Source organism: Melospiza melodia, unplaced genomic scaffold, assembly GCF_035770615.1.
Source record: "Melospiza melodia melodia isolate bMelMel2 unplaced genomic scaffold, bMelMel2.pri scaffold_171, whole genome shotgun sequence".
NCBI classification, from domain to species: domain Eukaryota; kingdom Metazoa; phylum Chordata; class Aves; order Passeriformes; family Passerellidae; genus Melospiza; species Melospiza melodia.
The window spans coordinates 191,471-214,678 of NW_026948519.1; the positions used below are offsets into that span (position 1 = coordinate 191,471).

The following is a 23,208-nucleotide window of genomic DNA, read 5'->3' on the forward strand; positions in this document are numbered from 1 at the left end:
TATATGATGTGATGTGATGTAATATAATTATTTGTGAATACATGTAATGTAATATAATGTAATACAATTGAACTGAATATAAGGTAATAAAATGCACTGTAATGTAATAAAACATAACGTAATATAATGTCATAAATATAATGTATATGGATATAGCTATAATGCAACATAATGTAATACACAACAATGTAATGTAGTGTAACATCACGTAACATAATGCAATATGGTACAGTATATTTTAATGAAATACAATATATTTTAATGTAATGAAACATAACGAATCATAACATTACACAATATAATGTGATACTATATGATGCGATGTAATGGGATGGGATATGATAATATGATATCATATCAATAATAGATGTTAATATAAATATAATGTAATATAATGTAATACAATGCATTATAATGCAATATACAACAATGTAATGTAATGTAATGTAATGTAATGTAATGTAATGTAACATGATACAATATGATATCGTATTGTGTTATACAGTCGGATATAATATGATGTAATGTAATATAATGTATCATAACGTAAAGAAATATAATGTCATACATGTATGTGAATGTAAATACAATGTAATACAATACAATGCAATATAAGGGAGTATGATACAATCCAATGTAATGTAATGCGTTATAATGCCATATAATGCAATATACAACAATGTAATGTAATATATCATAACATAACATTACATAACACAATGTAATACAATATGATGTGATGTTATGCAATGTAATATAATGTCTTATAATGCAATGTAATGTAACATCATATTATGTCATATATATAATGTATGTGAATGTAAATACAATGTAACATAAAGTAATACAATCCAATGTAATGTAATATAACACATTATAATGCAATACACAATGATGTAATATCATATCTATCATATATCATATATCATATCACATCTATAATATATGTGAACATAAATATAATGTAATATAATGTAAAACAATATGATGTAGTGTAATATAATGCATTATAATGCAATATACAATGATGTAATATCATATCTATCATACATCATATATCATATCACATCTATAATATATGTGAACATAAATATAATGTAATATAATGTAAAACAATATGATGTAGTGTAGTATAATGCATTATAATGCAATATACAATGATGTAATATCATATCAATCATATATCATATATCATATCACATCTATAATATATGTGAATATAAATATAATGTAATATAATGTAATACAATATGATGTAGTGTAATATAATGCATTATAATGCAATATACAATGATGTAATATCATATCTATCATATATCATATATCACATCTATAATATACGTGAATATAAATATAAAGTAATACAATATGATGTAGTGTAATATAATGCATTATAATGCAATATACAACAATGTAATGTAATGCAATGTAACATGACAAGTAATCATGTAATACAACATGATATTATATGATGTGACATGCTGTAATGTAATGTAATACGATGACATATAACGTAATGTAGTATAATGTCACCGATACAATATATGTGAATATAAATAAAACGTACCACAATGTAAGCCATGTAACGTAATGCACTCTAATTCAATACACAAAAATGCAATATAATAGCTAATGCAATGTAATGCAATACAATATAGTATAGTATGACATCACACTATATAATAAATGATGTAATGTACTGTTATGTAATGCCAGAAGCACACGCAAACACTCCCAGATTTGCCCAAAATCGCAGGGATTTTCCCCAATCTCACATCAGCATCCTCCCCATGGTGCCCCTCGGTGCCCCCACCGGTGCCAGCCGGGCTGGAGGCGCAGCTTGCCCCAATCTCACCACACTCAAACCCTCCCAGGTTTGCCCAATTTTGCCCAAAATTGAGGGAATTTTGCCCAAATTTTACCTACCCAATCTTGCCCAAAATGGAGGGAATTTGGCCCAAATTTTGCCCAAAATTGAGGGAATTTGCCCCAAACTTTACCTCAGTGCCCTCGCCCTGGCTGCTGTAGAGCCCCCAGCGGTGCCAGCCGGGCTGGAGGCCGAATTTGCCCCAATCTCACCACACTCAAACACTCCCAGGTTTGCCCAAATTTTGCCCAAATTTGCCCAAAATTGAGGGAATTTGGCCTGAAATTTACCTACGCAATTTTGCGCAAAGTTGAGGGAATTCGGCCCAAATTTTGCCCAAAATTGAGGGAATTTTGCCCAAAATTGAGAGAATTTGGCCCAAATTTTGCCCAAAATTGAGGGAATTTGGCCCAAATTTTGCCCACATTTTACCTACCCAATCTTGCCCAAAGTTGAGAAAATTTGGCCCAAATTTTGCCTAAAATTGAGGGAATTTGCCCCAAACTTTACCTGGGTGCCCTCGCCCTGGCTGCTGTAGAGCCCCCATCGGTGCCAGCCGGGCTGGAGGCCGAATTTGCCCCAATCTCACCACACTCAAACACTCCCAGGTTTGCCCAAATTTTGCCCAAATTTGCCCAAAATTGAGGGAATTTGGCCCAAATTTTACCTACCCAATCTTGCCCAAAATGGAGGGAATTTGGCCCAAATTTTGCCCAAAATTGAGGGAATTTTGCCCAAAATGGAGGGAATTTGGCCCAAATTTTGCCCAAAATTGAGGGAATTTTGCCCAAAATGGAGGGAATTTGGCCCAAATTTTGCCCAAAATTGAGGGAATTTTGCCCAAAATGGAGGGAATTTGGCCCAAATTTTGCCCAAAATTGAGGGAATTTGGCCAGAATTTTGCCCAAAATTGAGGGAATTTGGCCCAAATTTTACCTACCCATTCTTGCCCAAAGTTGAGAGAATTTGGTCATAATTTTGCCCAAAATTGCGGGAATTTTCCCCAAACTTTACCTGGGTGCCGTCGCCCTGGCTGCTGTAGAGCCCCCATTGGTGCCAGCCGGGCGGGAGGCGGAGCTTGCCCTGGCCCCGCCCATAGAGGGCGGAGCAGGAGAGGCGGGCGGAGACCTGCAGGAACTGCGGCGCCTGCAGCAGCGGCCCGATGGACGTGTCAAAGCTGGGGGAAATTAAAATTAAAATTAAAATTAAAATTAAAATTAAAATTAAAATTAAAATTAAAATTAAAATCGAAATGATTTTTTAAAAAGCGAAAAAAAAAAAAAAATCTGAATTAAAAATCGGCAAAAAAACATTTCAATGGCCCGATGGACGTGTCGAAGCTGGGGAAATGAAATTAAAAATTACAATTAAAATTTAAATTTAAATTTAAATTTAAGAATATAATTGAAATCATTTTTTGAAAAGCGAAAAAAAAAATCTGAATTTAAAAATTGGCAAAAAAACATTTCGATGGCCCCATGGATGTGTTGAAGCGAGGGATAATGAAATTAAAATACAAATTAAAAATAAAATTGAAGTAATTTTTTTTAAATCTAAAAAAAAATCTAAATTTAAGAATTGGCAAAAAGGAATTTTTGGGGGGAAAAAAAGGTGAATTTTTTGGGGTATAAAAAGGGAATTTTTGAGGAAAACCAGGGGAATTTTTGGGTTAAAAAAAGGGAATTTTTGAGGAGTAAATAGGCAAATTTTTTGGCATAAAAAACTGAATTTTTGCAAACAAAAAGGAAATTTTGGGGGGGGAAAAAGGGAATATTTTGGGCTAAAAAGGGGGAATTTTATGGTTAAAAAAGGGAATTTTAGGGGTATAAAAAGGGAATTTTCTAAGGAAAAGGGGGGAATTTGGGGCAAAAAAGGGAATTTTTGGGGGTATAAAAAGGGAATTTTTTGAGGAAAAATGGGGATTTTTGTGTTAAAAAAGGGAATTTTGGGGCAAAAAAGGGAATTTTTGGGGCAAAAAAGGGGGAATTTCATGGTTAAAAAAGGGAATTTTTGGGGTAACACAAAGGATTTTTTTTTGGGGGAAAAAGGGAATTTATGGGGGTATAAAAAGGGAATTTTTTGAGGAAAAACGGGGAATTTTTGTGTAAAAAAAGGGAATTTTGGGGCAAAAAAGGGGGAATTTCATGGTTAAAAAAAGGGAAGTTTCGGGTAACAAAAAGGATTTTTTTGGGTGAAAAAAGGGAATTTTTTGAGGAAAAACGGGGGAATTTTTGGGTATAAAAAGGGAATTTGGAGGTACAAAAAGGGAATTATTTTGGTGTATAAAAAGGGAATTTTTGGGGGTATAAAAAGGGAATTCTTTGGGGGGTATAAAAAGGGAATTATTTGGGGTATAAAAAGGGAATTATTTTGGGGTATAAAAAGGGAATTTTTAGGTATAAAAAGGGAATTTTTGGGGGTATAAAAAGGGAATTTTGGGGTATAAAAAGGGAATTATTTTGGGATATAAAAAGGGAATTTTGGGGAAAAAAAGGGAATTTTTTTGGGTATAAAAAAGGAATTTTGGGGTATAAATGGAATTATTTTTTGGTATAAAAAGGGAATTATTTTGGGGTAGAAAAAGGGAATTTTGGGGTACAAAAAGGGAATTATTTTGGGGTATGAAAAGGGAATTTTGGCTCACACGACGCGGCCGCTGCTGGCCCTCAGCACCTGCACCCCGAACGGGCTCTCCCGGAATTTCAGCCGGAATTTGGGATCGGGGGCGGCCGAGCCCGGGAAGGGCCCCACGACCTCCTCGGGCACCTGGAACCGGGGACTGCTGGGGTCCGTGAACTGGGGAAAAACGGGAAAAAATGGGAAAAATGGGAAAAAATGGGAAAAAACGGGAAAAAATGGGAAAAAACGGGAAAAAACGGGAAAAAATGGAAAAAACGGGAAAAATGGAAAAAATGGGAAAAAATGGGAATTTTGGGGTTATTTGGGGTGGTCATTCCCAGTCACTCCCAGTCACTCCCAGTCACTCCCAGTCATCCCCAGTCACTCCCAGTCATTCTCACTCATTCCCAGTCACTCCCAGTCATTCCCAGTCACTCCCAGTCCCATTCCCAGTCCCATTCCAGTCACTCCCAGCCATTCCCATTCCCATTCCCATTCCCAGTCCCATTCCCAGTCCCATTCCCAGTCACTCCCAGTCCCTCCCAGCCATTCCCAGTCCCATTCCCAGTCCCTCCCAGTAACTCCCAGTCCCATTCCCAGTCCCAGTCCCATTCCCAGTCCCATTCCCAGTCCCATTCCCAGTCCCTCCCAGTCCCTCCCAGTAACTCCCAGTCCCATTCCAGTCCCATTCCCAGTCCCATTCCCAGTCCCATTCCCAGTCCCTCCCAGTCCCTCCCAGTCCCATTCCCAGTCCCATTCCCAGTCCCCTCCCAGTAACTCCCAGTAACTCCCAGTCCATTCCCAGTCCATTCCCAGTCCCTCCCAGTCCCTCCCAGTAACTCCCAGTCCCATTCCCAGTCCCATTCCCAGTCCCTCCCAGTCCCTCCCAGTCCATTCCCAGTCCCATTCCCAGTCCCTCCCAGTCCCATTCCCAGTCCCATTCCCAGTCCCATTCCCAGTCCCTCCCAGTAACTCCCATTCCCACTCCCAGTCCCATTCCCAGTCCCATTCCCAGTCACTCCCAGTCACATTCCCAGTCACTCCCAGTCCCATTCCCAGTTATTCCCAGTCACTCCCAGTCCCATTCCCATTCCCATTCCAGTCCAGTCCCAGTCACTCCCAGTCCCTCCCAGCCATTCCCAGTCCCATTCCCAGTCCCTCCCAGTAACTCCCATTCCCAGTCCCAGTCCCATTCCCAGTCCCATTCCAGTCCCATTCCCAGTCACTCCCAGTCCCTCCCAGTAACTCCCAGTCCCATTCCCAGTCCCATTCCCAGTCACTCCCAGTCCCTCCCAGTCACTCCCAGCCAGTCCCAGTCCCATTCCCAGTCCCATTCCCAGTCCCTCCCAGTCCCTCCCAGTAACTCCCAGTCCCATTCCCAGTCCCATTCCCAGTCCCATTCCCAGTCCCTCCCAGTCCCTCCCAGTAACTCCCAGTCCCAGTCCCAGTCCCATTCCCAGTCCCATTCCCAGTCCCTCCCAGTCCCATTCCCAGTCCCATTCCCAGTCCCTCCCAGTCCCATTCCCAGTTCCATTCCCAGTCCCATTCCCAGTCCCTCCCAGTAACTCCCATTCCCACTCCCAGTCCCATTCCCAGTCCCATTCCCAGTCCCTCCAGTAACTCCCATTCCCATTCCAGTCACTCCCAGTCCATTCCCAGTCACTCCCAGTCCCATTCCCATTCCCATTCCCAGTCCCAGTCCCATTCCCAGTCCCATTCCCAGTCCCTCCAGTCCCTCCCAGTCCCATTCCCAGTCCCATTCCAGTCCCACTCCCAGTCCCATTCTCAGTCCCTCCCAGTCACATTCCCAGTCACTCCCAGTCACTCCCATTCCCATTCCCATTCCCATTTCCATTTCCAGTCTCTCCCAGTCATTCCCAGTCCCATTCCAGTCCCATTCCCAGTCCCATTCCCAGTCATTCCCATTCCCATTCCCAGCCATTCCCAGTCACTCCCAGTCATTCCCAGTCCCTCCCAGACTCTCCCAGTCTCTCCCAGTCATTCCCAGTCCCATTCCCAGTCCCATTCCCAGTCATTCCCATTCCCATTCCCAGCCATTCCCAGTCACTCCCAGTCATTCCCAGTCCCATTCCCAGTCCCATTCCCAGTCTCTCCCAGTCATTCCATTCCCATTCCCAGCCATTCCCAGCCATTCCCAGTTATTCCCAGTCCCTCCCAGTCCGCACCTGCAGCCGCAGCCGTGCCGGGCTCAGGGTCTGTGCCCGGAGCCGCACGGAGCCCAGGGGGGCCCCGAACAGAGCCGGGGCTGGCAGGGGTGCCAGGGACAGCTCCAGCCCTGCGGACAGGGGAAACGAAATACCTTTCATTGCAATTTATTGGTTTCAGTTCATTTTATTTTATTTTATTTTATTTTATTTTATTTTATTTTATTTTATTTTATTTTATTTTAATTTATTGTATTGTATTGCATTGTATTGTATTGAATTGTACTGCATTGCACTGCAATGCATTGCATTACACTGTACCTTGTTTTATTTATTTTATTTTATGTTATTGTATTTTATTGTATTTTATTGCGCTGCATTCCATTCCATTCCATTGCAATGCAATTCAACGCAATTCAACTCAATTCAATGCAATGCAATGCAATTCAATGCAATTCAATTTAATGCAATTCAATTCAATTCAATGCAATGCAATTCAATTCAATGCAATTCAACGCAATTCAACTCAATTCAATGCAATTCAATTCAATTTAATGCAATTCAATTCAATGCAATGCAATTCAATGCAATTCAATTTAATGCAATTCAATTCAATGCAATGCAATGCAATGCAATGCAATGCAATTCAATGCAATTCAATCCAATGCAATTCAATTCCATTCAATGCAATTCAATTCAATGCAATACCATTCAATGCAATTCAATGCAATTCAATGCAATGCAATTCAATGCAATTCAATGCAATGCAATTCAATTCAATGCAATGCAATTCAATTCAATGCAATGCAATTCAGTTCAATGCAATTCAATTCAATGCAATTCAATGCAATTCAATTCAATGCAATTCAATGCAATTCAATTCAGTGCAATTCAATTCAATTCAATTCAATTCAATTCAATGCAATGCAATTCAATTCAATGCAATGCAATTCAATGCAATTCAATGCAATTCAATGCAATTCAATGCAATTCAATTCAATGCAATGCAATTCAATTCAATTCAATTCAATGCAATTCAATTCAATGCAATTCAATGCAATTCAATTTAATGCAATTCAATTCAATTCAATGCAATGCAATTCAATTCAATGCAATTCAATTCAATTCAATTCAATTCAATGCAATTCAATGCAATTCAATGCAATTCAATTCAATTCAATGCAATTCAATGCAATTCAATTCAACGCAATTCAATTCAATGCAATTCAATGCAATTCAATTCAATGCAATTCAATGCAACGCACTTCAATTCAATGCAATTCAATTCAATTCAATGCAATTCAATTCAATGCAATTCAATTCAATGCAATTCAATGCAATGCACTTCAATTCAATGCAATTCAATTCAATTCAATGCAATTAAATGCAATTAAATTCAATTCAATGCAATTCAATTCAATGCAATTCAATTCAATTCAATTCAATTCAGTGCAACTCAATTCAATTCAATGTAATTCAATCCAATGCAATTCAATTCAATTCAATGCAATGCAATGCAATTCAGTTCAATTCAATTCAAGGCAATGCAATGCAATGCAATTCAACGCAATTCAATTCAATGCAATTCAATTCAATGCAATGCAATTCAATGCCATGCAATTCAATTCAATTCAATGCAATGCAATTCAATTCAATGCAATTCAATTCAATGCAATGCAATTCAATGCCATGCAATTCAATTCAATTCAATGCAATGCAATTCAATTCAATGCAATTCAATTCAAGGCAATTCAATTTAGTGCAATTCATTTCAATTCAATGCAATGCAATTCAATTCAATGTAATTCAATCCAATGCAATTCAATCCAATGCAATTCAATTCAATGTAATTCAATTCAATGCAATTAAATTCAATTCAATGCAATTCAATTCAATGCAATTCAATTCAATTCAATTCAATGCAATTCAATGCAATTCAATGCAATTCAGTGCAACTCAATTCAATTCAATGCAATTCAACGCAATGCAATTCAATGCAATTCAATTCAATGCAATTCAATGCAATTCACTTCAACGTTACCCTGCTCGGTTTCCCAGGGCCCCGATTGGATCCTGTAGCCGTGGTCGGTTCCGAAGAAGCACCAGGGCACGCCCGGCTCCGACCCGGGGCTCCAGCAGCACCCGCGGAGCTCGCACACGGCCTGGGGACAGGGACATCATCATCATCATCGTCATCGTCATCATCATCATCATTGTCATCATCATCGTCATCATCATCAACAACAGCAACATCATCATCATCATCAACAGCAACATCATCATTATCATCAACAGCAACATCATCATTATCATCATCATCAACAGCACCCGTGGAGCTCGCACACGGCCTGGGGACAGGGACATCATCATCGTCATCGTCATCGTCATCATCATCATCATTGTCATCATCATCATCGTCATCATCAACAACAGCAACATCATCATCATCATCAACAGCAACATCATCATCATCAACAACAGCAACATCATCATTATCATCATCATCAACAGCACCCGTGGAGCTCGCACACGGCCTGGGGACAGGGACATCATCATCATCATCATCATCGTCATCAACATTGACATCATCATTGTTACCGACATCATCAACATCATCACAATCATCAACATAATCATTGTTATCAGCATCATTAACATCATTATCAGCATCATCATCAACAGCGCCCGCAGAGCTCACACACGGCCTGGGACAGGGACATCATCATCATAGTCATTGTCATCATCATCATCGTCATCATCATCACTGTTATCAACATCATCATTGTTATCAACACCATCATTGTTATCAACACCATCATTATCAACATCATCAACAGCAACATCATCATCATCAACAACAGCACCCGTGGAGCTCACACACGGCCTGGGGGACAGGGACATCATCATCATCATCGTCATCATCATCGTCATCATCGTCATCAACATTGACATCAACATTGACATCATCATTGTTATCAACATCATCATTGTTATCAACATCATTAACATCATTATCAGCATCATCATCGACAGCACCCGCTGAGCTCGCACACGACCTGGGGGACAGTGACATCATCATCATCATCATCATCATCATCATTGTCATCATCACTGTTATCAACATCATCATTATCAACATCATCACTGTTATCAACATCATCAACGTCATCATCATCATCAACAGCATTAACATCATTATCAGCATCATCAACAACAGCACCCGCAGAGCTCACACACGGCCTGGGGGACAGGGACATCATCATCATCATCGTCATCATCAACACTGCCATCATTGTTATCAACATCATCATTGTTATCAACATCATCATCGTTATCAACATCATCAACATCATCATTGTTATCAACAGCATTAACATCATTATCAGCATCATCAACAACAGCACCCTCGGAGCTCACACACGGCCTGGGGGACATCATCATCATCATCATCATCGTCATCGTCATCATCATCATCGTCAACACTGCCATCATGTGTATATATGTATGTGTGTGCACATACACACGTGTCTCTACGTGTACACATGTCTATATGCATGTGTATATATCTGCATACATACGTGTCTGTATATAAAACCGAATGTACATATGTATGTACATATATGTGTGCGTGTATATCTGTATGTATGTGTGCATATATACAGGGTATACACAGATATGTATGTATGGACATGTGTACATACATGTGTAAAAGCATACGTGTGTATATGCATGTGAATACATCTGTGTGCACATATACACGTATATATTTACATACGCGTGTATACATATGTGTGTATATATGTATGCGTGTGCATATATGTACACGTGTATATATACGTATGTGTATATATATCTATACGTGTATATATGTGAATACACATGTGTATGAGCATATATGTATGTATATACATCTGTGTGTATATATTTGTATGTCAGTGTGCATATATATACACGTGTATACCTATGTATGCATATATGTGTACATAAACATGCACATACAAAAATGAATATATGTGTATACATATATATGTGTGCCTATTTGTATGTATGTGTGCATATATAAAACCCGTGTATATATGTGTGTATATATTAATGTATATACATGTATGTATGTGTATATATATGTATGTCAGTATATATGTATACATATGTGTATACATACCTGTATGTGTATATATATGTGTACACATGTATGTATGTATGTATATATAAATGTATAGGTACATATGAGTGTATATATGTCTGGAAATATGCATGCATATATGTATGCATAAATATATATGTAAATACATATGTATGTATATATATGTGTGTATATATCTGTGTATATCTGTCTATATACATGTGTATGTACATATGTGTTTGTGTGTACATATCTGTGTGTATATATCTGTATGTCACTGTGCATATATATACACGTGTATACATATGTATGTATATATGTGTATATAAATATGCATATATAAAAATGTATATATGTGTTTATATATATATATTTATATGCATATGTAGGTATATATGTGTGTGCCTATTTGTATGTATGTGTGCATATATAAACCCGTGTATATATGTGTGTATCGGTGTGTATATATTAATGTATATACATGTATGTATGTGTATATATATGTATGTCAGTATATATGTATCTATATGTGTATACATACCTGTATGTATATATATATGTGTACACACATATGTATGTATATATAAATGTATAAGTACATATGAGTGTATATATGTCTGTAAATATGCATGCATATATGTATGCATAAATACATATGTAAATACATATCTATGCATATACATGTGTGTATCTGTGTGTATATATTAATGTATATACATGTATGTATGTGTATATATATTTATGTGACTATATATGTATATATATGTGTATACATACCTGTATGTATATATATATGTGTACACACGTATGTATGTATATATAAATGTATAAGTACATATGAGTGTATATATGTCTGTAAATATGCGTGCATATATGTATGCATAAATATATATGTAAATACATATCTATGCATATACATGTGTGTATCTGTGTATATATTAATGTATATACACGTATGTGTATATATATGTATGTCAGTATATATGTATCTATATGTGTATACATATCTGCATGTATATATATGTGTACACACGTATGTATGTATATATAAATGTATAAGTACATATGAGTGTATATATGTCTGTAAATATGCATGCATATATGTATGCATAAATATATATGTAAATACATATCTATGCATATACATGTGTGTATCTGTGTGTATATATTAATGTATATACATGTATGTGTATATATATGTATGTCAGTATATATGTATATATATGTGTATACATATCTGTATGTATATATATGTGTACGCACATATGTACGTATATATAAATGTATAAGTACATATGAGTGTATATATGTCTGTAAATATGCATGCATATATGTATGCATAAATACATATGTAAATACATATCTATGCATATACATGTGTGTATCTGTGTATATATACTAATGTATATACACGTATGTGTATATATATGTATGTCAGTATATATGTATCTATATGTGTATACATATTTGTACGTATATATATGTGTACACACGTATGTGTGTATATATAAATGTATAAGTACATGAGTGTATATATGTCTGTAAATATGCGTGCATATATGATTATGCATAAATATATATGTAAATACATATGTATGTATATATACGTTTGTATCTGTGTGTATATATTAATGTATATACATGCATGTATGTGTATATATATGTATGTCAGTATATATGTATATATATGTGTATACATACCTGTATGTATATATATATGTGTACACACGTATGTATGTATATATAAATGTATAAGTACATATGAGTGTATATATGTCTGTAAATATGCGTGCATATATGTATGCATAAATATATATGTAAATACATATCTATGCATATACATGTGTGTATCTGTGTATATATTAATGTATATACACGTATGTGTATATATATGTATGTCAGTATATATGTATCTATATGTGTATACATATCTGCATGTATATATATGTGTACACACGTATGTATGTATATATAAATGTATAAGTACATATGAGTGTATATATGTCTGTAAATATGCATGCATATATGTATGCATAAATATATATGTAAATACATATCTATGCATATACATGTGTGTATCTGTGTGTATATATTAATGTATATACATGTATGTGTATATATATGTATGTCAGTATATATGTATATATATGTGTATACATATCTGTATGTATATATATGTGTACGCACATATGTACGTATATATAAATGTATAAGTACATATGAGTGTATATATGTCTGTAAATATGCATGCATATATGTATGCATAAATACATATGTAAATACATATCTATGCATATACATGTGTGTATCTGTGTATATATACTAATGTATATACACGTATGTGTATATATATGTATGTCAGTATATATGTATCTATATGTGTATACATATTTGTACGTATATATATGTGTACACACGTATGTGTGTATATATAAATGTATAAGTACATGAGTGTATATATGTCTGTAAATATGCGTGCATATATGATTATGCATAAATATATATGTAAATACATATGTATGTATATATACGTTTGTATCTGTGTGTATATATTAATGTATATACATGCATGTATGTGTATATATATGTATGTCAGTATATATGTATATATATGTGTATACATACCTGTATGTATATATATATGTGTACACACGTATGTATGTATATATAAATGTATAAGTACATATGAGTGTATATATGTCTGTAAATATGCATGCATATATGTATGCATAAATACATATGTAAATACATATCTATGCATATACATGTGTGTGTCTGTGTATATATATTAATGTATATACATGTATGTGTATATATATGTATGTCAGTATATATGTATACATATGTGTATACATATCTGTATGTATATATATATAAGTACACACGTATGTATGTATATATAAATGTATAAGTACATATGAGCGTATATATGTCTGTAAATATGCATGCATATATGTATGCATAAATACATATGTAAATACATATCTATGCATATACATGTGTGTATCTGTGTATATATATTAATGTATATACATGTATGTGTATATATATGTATGTCAGTATATATGTATACATATGTGTATACATATTTGTATGTATATATATGTGTACACACATATGTATGTATATATAAATGTATAAGTACATATGAGTGTATATATGTCTGTAAATATGCGTGCATATATGATTATGCATAAATATATATGTAAATACGTATCTATGCATATACATGTGTGTATCTGTGTGTATATATTAATGTATACACATGTATGTGTATATATATGTATGTCAGTATATATGTATACATATGTGTATACATATCTGTATGTATATATGTGTACACACATATGTATGTATATATAAATGTATAAGTACATATGAGTGTATATATGTCTGTAAATATGCATGCATATATGTATGCATAAATACATATGTAAATACATATCTATGCATATACATGTGTGTATCTGTGTATATATTAATGTATATACATGTATGTATGTGTATATATATGTATGTCAGTATATATGTATACATATGTGTATGCATATCTGTATGTGAATATATATATGTACACATGTATGTATGTATATTTAAATGTATAGGTACATATGAGTGTATACATGTCTGTGAATATGCATGCATATATGTACACGTATGCATAAATATATATGTAAATACATATGTATGTATATATATGTGAGTATATATGCGTGTGTACATCTGTCTATATACATGTGTATGTACATACATGTTTGCATATGTATGTATGTGTGTGCATCTAAATACATGTGTATACATATGCATGTATATATATATGCTCGTATATATATGTATATATAGATATAAAATAATATATATGCATAAAATAATAAATATAATAAAAAGTATACATGCACATATACATACAAATATCCATAGAAAATACATATCCATATGTGTACATATATAAATATATGTACATATACATATGTTTACATATATAAAAATATAAAACACACATACACATACACATACATACACATATATAAATATACATATATACACATATACATCTACATATACACAAGAAACAACAAATACACATAAAAATATATTTACATATTAAAAATATATATGCATATATATGTATGTGTACAATAAAAGTATTTTATCTATATGAATAAATACTTCTTGATATATCGGAAATAATTGGAAAATATTTAAAATATATATGAACATACATAATATATAAATATATGCAAAGAGAAAAATAAAAATAAAGATAAAAATATAAGTATAAAATCTATAAGACATATAAATATATAAATTATAAAATATAAATACAGCCATTATATATAAATATATAAACATATAAAATATAAAATGTAAAATATGAATATAATAATATCCAACAGTATTTTAAAATATGAATACAAAAATCCCAACAAGAACATATAAAAATAATTCTCAATTTCCATTTCTTAATCCACGAACTTCTCTCTTTACACTTTGATTTTCTCCACCTTTATTTGTTCTTTTTATCTCTAAACTTTGATTGGTTTTAATCTCTAAACTTTGATTTTTGGGCTTTATTTTTCAGCTTCATTTTATGGCTTTTATCTCGAAATTTGATTTTTGGACTCGATTGTTAAACTTTGATTTATGATTTTATCTCTGAACTTTAACTTATTATTTGTATTTTAGTTTATCATTTTTATTTTTATCCCTAAATTTGATTTATTATTTTTATCTCTAAATTTGATTTCTGATTTTTTCCTCCAAACTTTAATTTTCATATTTTATTTTTCAACTGTGATTTCTGAATTTCATCTCTACATTTTAATTTTTTTTTTCTCCCACCTTTATTTTACAGATTTTATCTCTGACCTTTGTTTTATTGCTCTTATCTCTAAACTGTGGTTTATTCTTTTTATCCTTGATTTATTCTTTTTATCTTTAACCTTTGATTTCTTCTTTTGATCTCTGAACTCTGATTTTTTAATTCCATTTTTAACCTTTGATTTCTGGGTTTCATTTCTGCTTTTTTCTCCTTCCCTTTTCTGCTCCAGGTCCCAGGAATTTTTTTCCCTCCCCCATCAAATTTCTGCGATTGAGTTCTCCGAATATTCCCTGAAAATTGCCTCAAAATCCCTGAAATTTCCGTAATTTTGGAACCCTGAAATTTCTGAATTTCCCCCAAATCTCAGTTCCAAAATTCCCTGAAAAATCCCTGAAAATCCCTGAAATTTCCATAATTTTGCAACCCTGAAATTTCTGAATTTCCCCCAAATCTCAGTTCCAAAATTCCCTGAAAAATCCCTAAAAGTCCCTGAAATTTTTCCATTTTCCATCCCTGAAATTCTCTGAAATTTCCAGAAATTCCCACCCCAAATTTCCCAGAAATTCCCTCAAATCCCAGCCCTGAAATTCCCAGAAATTCCCCCAAATCCCAACCCTGAAATTCCCTGAAAAATCCCCCAAATTCCCCCAATTTCCGACCCTGAAAATCCCTGAAATTCCCATAATTTTTGAACCCTAAAATTTCTGAAATTCCCCCAAATCTCAGCTCCAAAATTCCCTGAAATTTCCCCAATTCCCAGCTTTGAAATTCCTGGAAAATCCCCGAATTTCTCCCAAATTCCAACGCAGAAATTCCCTGAAATTCCCCCAAATTCCCAACCTCGAAATTCCCTGAAAATCCCTAAAATTCCCTGGAATTTCTTCAATTCCCAACCCCAAAATTCCCTGAAAATTCCCAGAAATTCCCCAAAATCCCAACCCTGAAATTGCCCAGAATTTCCGGGAAATCTTTGGAATTCCCAGCCCTGAAAATTCCTGGAATTCCCCAAATCCCAACCCTGAAAAATCCCAGAAATTCCCTGAAATTTCCCCAATTTCCAACCCTGAAATTCCCTGAAAATCTCAGAAATTTTCTGAAATTCCCTGAAATTCTCAGAAATTCCTTGGAATTCCTCCCAATCCTGACATTGGCATTCCCTGGAATTCCTTGGAATTCCCAGCGATTCCCAATTCCAAAATTCCCTGAAAATTTCCAGAAATTCCCAGAATTTCCAGTCCTGAAATTCCCCTAAATCCCAATCCCCAAATTTCCAGAAATTCCTACAAATTCCAGCCCCGAAATTCCCAGAAATTCCCATTAAAAAAACCGATTTTTGAGGTGAAAAAATGGAATTTTGGGGTGAAATTTGTGAATTTTGGGGTAAAAAATGTGAATTTTGAGGTGAAAATTGTGAATTTTGGGGTGAATATTGTGAATTTTGGAGGTGAAATTTGTGAATTTTGGGGTATAAAAAGGGAATTTTGGGGTGAAATTTGTGAATTTTGGAGGTAAAAATGTGAATTTTAGAGGTGAAATTTGTGAATTTTGGGGGTAAAAAATGTGAATTTTGGAGGTAAAATTTGTGAATTTTGAGGTGAAAATTGTGAATTTTGGGGTGAAATTGGTGAATTTTTGGGTGAAGTTTGTGAACTTTGGGGTGAAATTGGTGAACTTTGGGGTGAAAAATTGGAATTTTGAGGTGAAATTCGTGAATTTTGGGGTAAGAAAAAGGGAATTTTGGGGTAAAAATGTGAATTTTGGAGGTGAAATTTGTGAATTTTGGGGTAAAAAAGGGAATTTTGGGGTGAAAAATGTTAATTTTGAGGTGAAATTGGTGAATTTTGCAGTGAAAAATGTGAATTTTGGGGTGAATTTTGTGAATTTTGGGGTATAAAAAGGGAATTTTGGGGTGAAAAAAGGGAATTTGGGGGTATAAAATGGAATTTTGGGGTGAAATCTGTGAATTTTGGGGTGAAATCTGTGAATTTTGGTACCTTGGTAGCCGGGGCGCTGTCGGGGGCGCAGTCGATTCGCTCCGACGTGGAAATGTTGGGGCAGTGCGGGGAAAAGCCTGGAATTCATGAAAATTTAATTAAAATTTAATTAAAATTTAATTAAAATTCAGATAAAATTATCAGAAATGAAATTTAAAGTTCATTAGAAATCAAAATGAAATTCATAGGAGGGGCAGAAAGAGAAAAATGAAAATACTGAAAATGTAAAAGCAGGAAATTCAAAGGATGGAAATGAAAAGAAAGAAATTTAAAAGAATGGAAATAAAAATGAAAAAAATGAAAATGAAAATAATGAAAATCAGAAATTGAAATAAGGAAAATTAAAAGAGCCAAAAATAAAAGAACCAAAATTAAAAGAACGGAAATGAAAATGAAAATCGTGAAAATGAAAATGATGAAAATTAAAAGAATAAAAATGAAAAATTCAAATCCTGAAAACTGAAATAACAAAAACGAAAAGCACGGAAATAAAAACCCCGAAAATGAAAGCGAGAGGAAAAGAAACAAAATAATGAAAATTAAAATAATGAAAATTGAAATAACGAAAACCAAAATAATGAAAATAAAACCCCCAAAATTAAAATGATAGAAATGAAAATGAAAATCACGAAAATTAAAATCATGAAAAGAAACACCCCAAAAATGAAAATGATGGAATTAAAAATGAAAATAATCAAAATGAAAATCCTCATTTTTTCCCGGATTTTTTTCCAGTAGTCCCGGATTTTTCCCCAAATCCCCATTTCCACCCCTCCCCCATTTTCCCCCATATTTTCCTCACATTTTTTCAAAATTCCCATTTTTTTTCCTGACATTTTCCCCCAAAATCCCAAGTTTTACCCCCGGGATTTTTTCCCCACTCTTCCCCAAAATCCTCATTTTCCCCAAAATCCTCATTTCCCCCCCGCATTTTCCTCATTTTCCCCCCATTTTTCCCCCAGGATTTGACTTTTTTCGTCCTTTTTTCCCCCCAAATTCCCCATTTTTCCCTTGGGATTTTTCCCTCATTTTTTCCTCATTTGCCCAAAATTCCATTTTTTCCCCAGGGATTTTTTCCCTCCATTTTTTCCGCATTTTTCCCCATTTGCCCACACTTTTTCCACCAAAATCCCATTTTCCCCCCATTTCCCCCCATTTTTTCCCGAGAATTTTTTCCCAAATTCCCATTTTTCTCCCCAAATTCCCATTTTTCTCCCCAAATTCCCATTTTTGCCCAAAATCCCGGGTTTTTCCCCCATTTTCCCGCACCGTTTCCCTCATTTCCGCCATTTTCCCGCGTGCCGAGGATCCCCAGCAGCGCCGCGGCCGCTCCCTAAAATCCTCATCTTCCCCTCGATTTTCCCCTCGATTTTCCCCAAAATCCCCGGGATTTTTCCCCAAACCCCATTTTTGCCCAAAATCCCGGGTTTTTCCCCCATTTTCCCGCACCGTTTCCCTCATTTCCGCCATTTTCCCGCGTGCCGAGGATCCCCAGCAGCGCCGCGGCCGCTCCCCAAAATCCTTATTTTACCCCCATTTCCCCCCATTTTTCCCCGGGAATTTTTCCCCAAATCCCATTATTTTTCCCAAAACCCCCGGGAATTTTCCCCAAACCCCATTTTTGCCCAAAATCCCGGGTTTTTCCCCCATTTTCCCGCACCGTTTCCCTCATTTCCGCCGTTCTCCCGCGTGCCGAGGATCCCCAGCAGCGCCGCGGCCGCTCCCCCAAAATCCCATTTTCCCCCCATTTCCCCTCATTTTTTCCCGGGAATTTTTTCCCAAATTCCCATTTTTCTCCCCAAATTCCCATTTTTGCCCAAAATCTCGGTTTTTTCCCCCATTTTCCCGCACCGTTTCCCTCCTTTCCGCCGCTCTCCCTCGTGCCGAGGATCCCCAGCAGCGCCGCGGCCGCTCCCCAAAATCCTCATTTTACCCTCGATTTCCTCTTGATTTCCTCCCCCCCCGCCCCCCCCTCCCCCCCCCCCCACCCCCACCCCCCCCACCTCCTTCCCCCCCTCCTATCCCCAAAATTCCCTGGATTTTTCCCCCAAATCCCGATTATTTTTCCCAAAACCCCCAGGATTTTTTCCCAAACCACATTTTTGCCCAAAATCCCAGTTTTTTCCCCCATTTTCCCGCACCGTTTCCCTCCTTTCCGCCGCTCTCCCGCGTGCCGAGGATCCCCAGCAGCGCCGCGGCCGCTCCCCAAAATCCTCATTTTCCCCTCGATTTTCCCCAAAATCCCCGGGATTTTTCCCCCAAATCCCGATTATTTTTCCCAAAACCCCCAGGATTTTTTCCCAAACCACATTTTTGCCCAAAATCCCAGTTTTTTTCCCCATTTTCCCGCACCGTTTCCCTCCTTTCCTCCGCTCTCCCGCGTGCCGAGGATCCCCAGCAGCGCCGCGGCCGCTCCCCAAAATCCTCATTTTCCCCTCGATTTTCCCCAAAATCCCCGGGATTTTTCCCCCAAATCCCGATTATTTTTCCCAAAACCCCAGGATTTTTTCCAAACCACATTTTTGCCCAAAATCCCAGTTTTTTCCCCATTTTCCCGCACCGTTTCCCTCATTTCCGCCGCTCTCCCGCGTGCCGAGGATCCCCAGCAGCGCCGCGGCCGCTCCCCAAAATCCTCATTTTCCCCCATTTCCCCCCATTTTTTCCCGGGAATTTTTTCCCAAATTCCCATTTTTCTCCCCAAATTCCCATTTTTGCCCAAAATCCCGGGTTTTTCCCCCATTTTCCCGCACCGTTTCCCTCATTTCCGCCGTTCTCCCGCGTGCCGAGGATCCCCAGCAGCGCCGCGGCCGCGGCCACGCCCAGCAGGAACAGCGCCCCCAGCGCCACCTCCAGGCGGGAGAAGGAACTGCAGGGGACAAGAAATGGGAATTTGCGGTGAAAACCCGGGATTTTGGGCAAAAAATGGAAATTTGGGGTGAAAACCCGGGATTTTGGGGAAAAAATGGAAATTTGGGGTGAAAACCCGGGATTTTGGGCAAAAATGGAAATTTGGGGGAAAAGAGAGGAAATTTGGGTAAAAAAGCCCTGGAATTTGGGGTGAAAAAAGGGGATTTTGGGGGAGACAAACGGGAACAGCGCCCCCAGAGCCACCTCCAGGCCAGAGAAGGAACTGCAGGGGAGAATACATGGAAATTTGGGGTGAAAACCCGGGATTTGGGGGAAAAAATGGAAATTTGGGTTAAAAAAGCCTGGAATTTGGGGTGGAAAAAGGGGATTTAGGCTGAGACAAACGGGAACAGCGCCCCCAGCGCCGCCTCCAGGCGGGAGAAGGAACTGCAGGGGAGAAGAAATAAAAATTTGGGGTGAAAACCCGGGATTTTGGGAAAAACGGAAATTTGGGTGAAAAAAAACCCTGGAATTTGGGTGAAAAAAAAGGGGATTTTGGGAAAAAGGGGATTTTGGGGGAGACAAACGGGAACAGCGCCCCCAGAGCACCTCCAGGCCAGAGAAGGAACTGGAGAGGAAGAAGGGGAGAGGAAATGGAAATTTGGGGTGAAAACCCGGGATTTTGGAAAAAATGGAAATTTGGGGGAAAGAGAGGAAATTTGGGTGAAAAAAAATGGAATTTAGGGCAAAAAGCCCCATGAGATTTGGGGGAAAAATGGGATTTTGGGGGAAAAAACCCAGGGATTTAGAGTAAAAATGACTGGGAATTTGGGGTGAAAAAAGGGGATTTTAGGGGGAAAACAACTGGGATTTTGGGGGGGGAAATAATTGGGATTTTGGGGGGAAAAAAGGAAATTGGAGAAAAAAACCTCGGGATTCTTGGGACAAAATAATCGGGATTTTGGGGGAGAAAAAGAGGATTTTGGGTAAAAAAAATTCAGGATTTGGGGGTGGGGAGAAAAAGGGGAATTGGAGGAAGAAATGGGATTTGGGGTGAATTAGGGCAAAAATAAACGAGATTTGGGGAAAAGAAACACCGGGATTTTGGGAAAATAATCGGGAATGGGGGGAAAATCAGGATTTTGGGGAATTTGGGGTGAAAAAAGGGGATTTCGGGGGAAAATAACTGGAATTTTGGGGATAAAAAGGGGATTTGGGGAGAAAAAAAAAGGGTTTTTTTGGGAAAAAGAGTGGGAATTTGGGTAAAAAACCACCCAGGATTTAGGGGGGGAAAATTGGATTTTGGGTTTAAAAGGGGAGATATTGGGGAAAAATGGGAATTGGGGGGGGGAAAAAGGGGGTGTTGGGAAAAATCAAAGGGATTTGGGGAGAAAAATCGGATTTCAGGGAAAAAAATCGGGATTTATTTTGATTTTGTTTTGATCTCATCCCCACCTTTCCCTCTCGGCTCCCATCCTCCGTGGCTCCGATCCCCCGGAACGTTCCGGAAGTCCCGGGAACCCCCCCGGCCTTTATCCGGCTCTGGCGGGGCAAATTCCAACTTTTGTATGGAATTCCGCCCCAATTTATCACCTTTTATGGCATTGATGACCATATATGGAATTTATGACCTTTTATGGCAGTTACGACCATATATGGAATTTATTTCCTTATTTGGCATTTTTTATATTATTCAATATAAAATTTCATGTATAAATTTAAATTGACCTTTTATGGCATTTATGACCTTATATGGAGTTTATTCCCTTATTTGGCATTTTTTGTATTATTCAATATAAAATTTCATGTATAAATTTAAATTGACCTTTTATGGCATTTATGACCATATATGGAATTTATGACCTTTTATGGCATTGATGACCTTATATGGAGTTTATTTCCTTATTTGGCATTTTTTGTATTATTCAATATAAAATTTCATGTATAAATTTAAATTGACCTTTTATGGCATTGATGACCATATATGGAATTTATGACCTTTTATGGCAGTTATGACCTTATATGGAATTTATTTCCTTATTTGGCATTTTTTATATTATTCAATATAAAATTTCATGTATAAATTTAAATTGACCTTTTATGGCATTTATGACCATATATGGAATTTATGACCTTTTATGGCATTGATGACCTTATATGGAGTTTATTTCCTTATTTGGCATTTTTTGTATTATTCAATATAAAATTTCATGTATAAATTTAAATTGACCTTTTATGGCATTGATGACCATATATGGAATTTATGACCTTTTATGGCATTGATGACCTTATATGGAGTTTATTCCCTTATTTGGCATTTTTTATATTATTCAATATAAAATTTCATGTATAAATTTAAATTGACCTTTTATGGCATTGATGACCTTATATGGAGTTTATTTCCTTATTTGGCATTTTTTGTATTATTCAATATAAAATTTCATGTATAAATTTAAATTGACCTTTTATGGCATTGATGACCATATATGGAATTTATGACCTTTTATGGCATTGATGACCTTATATGGAGTTTATTCCCTTATTTGGCATTTTTTATATTATTCAATATAAAATTTCATGTATAAATTTAAATTGACCTTTTATGGCATTGATGACCATATATGGAATTTATGACCTTTTATGGCATTGATGACCTTATATGGAGTTTATTTCCTTATTTGGCATTTTTTGTATTATTCAATATAAAATTTCATGTATAAATTTAAATTGACTTTTTATGGCAGTTATGAGCTTATATGGAGTTTATTTCA

At 36.2% G+C, this 23,208-nt stretch overlaps 1 protein-coding gene across 1 annotated transcript in view; it reads right to left on the reverse strand.

The window, feature by feature from the left end:
- Positions 1-10,104, reverse strand: part of LOC134433281 (sucrase-isomaltase, intestinal-like) — a 117,334-nt gene extending 107,230 nt beyond the window's left edge. Inside the window, 10 exon segments of the mRNA XM_063182153.1 lie at positions 2,001-2,051; positions 2,378-2,428; positions 2,882-3,044; positions 4,512-4,663; positions 6,673-6,782; positions 8,693-8,813; positions 9,083-9,185; positions 9,350-9,535; positions 9,688-9,795; positions 9,872-10,104. Coding sequence (XP_063038223.1) covers positions 2,001-2,051; positions 2,378-2,428; positions 2,882-3,044; positions 4,512-4,663; positions 6,673-6,782; positions 8,693-8,813; positions 9,083-9,185; positions 9,350-9,535; positions 9,688-9,795; positions 9,872-10,104 — 1,278 coding nt within the window.
- Positions 10,105-23,208: the final 13,104 nt, after the last annotated feature.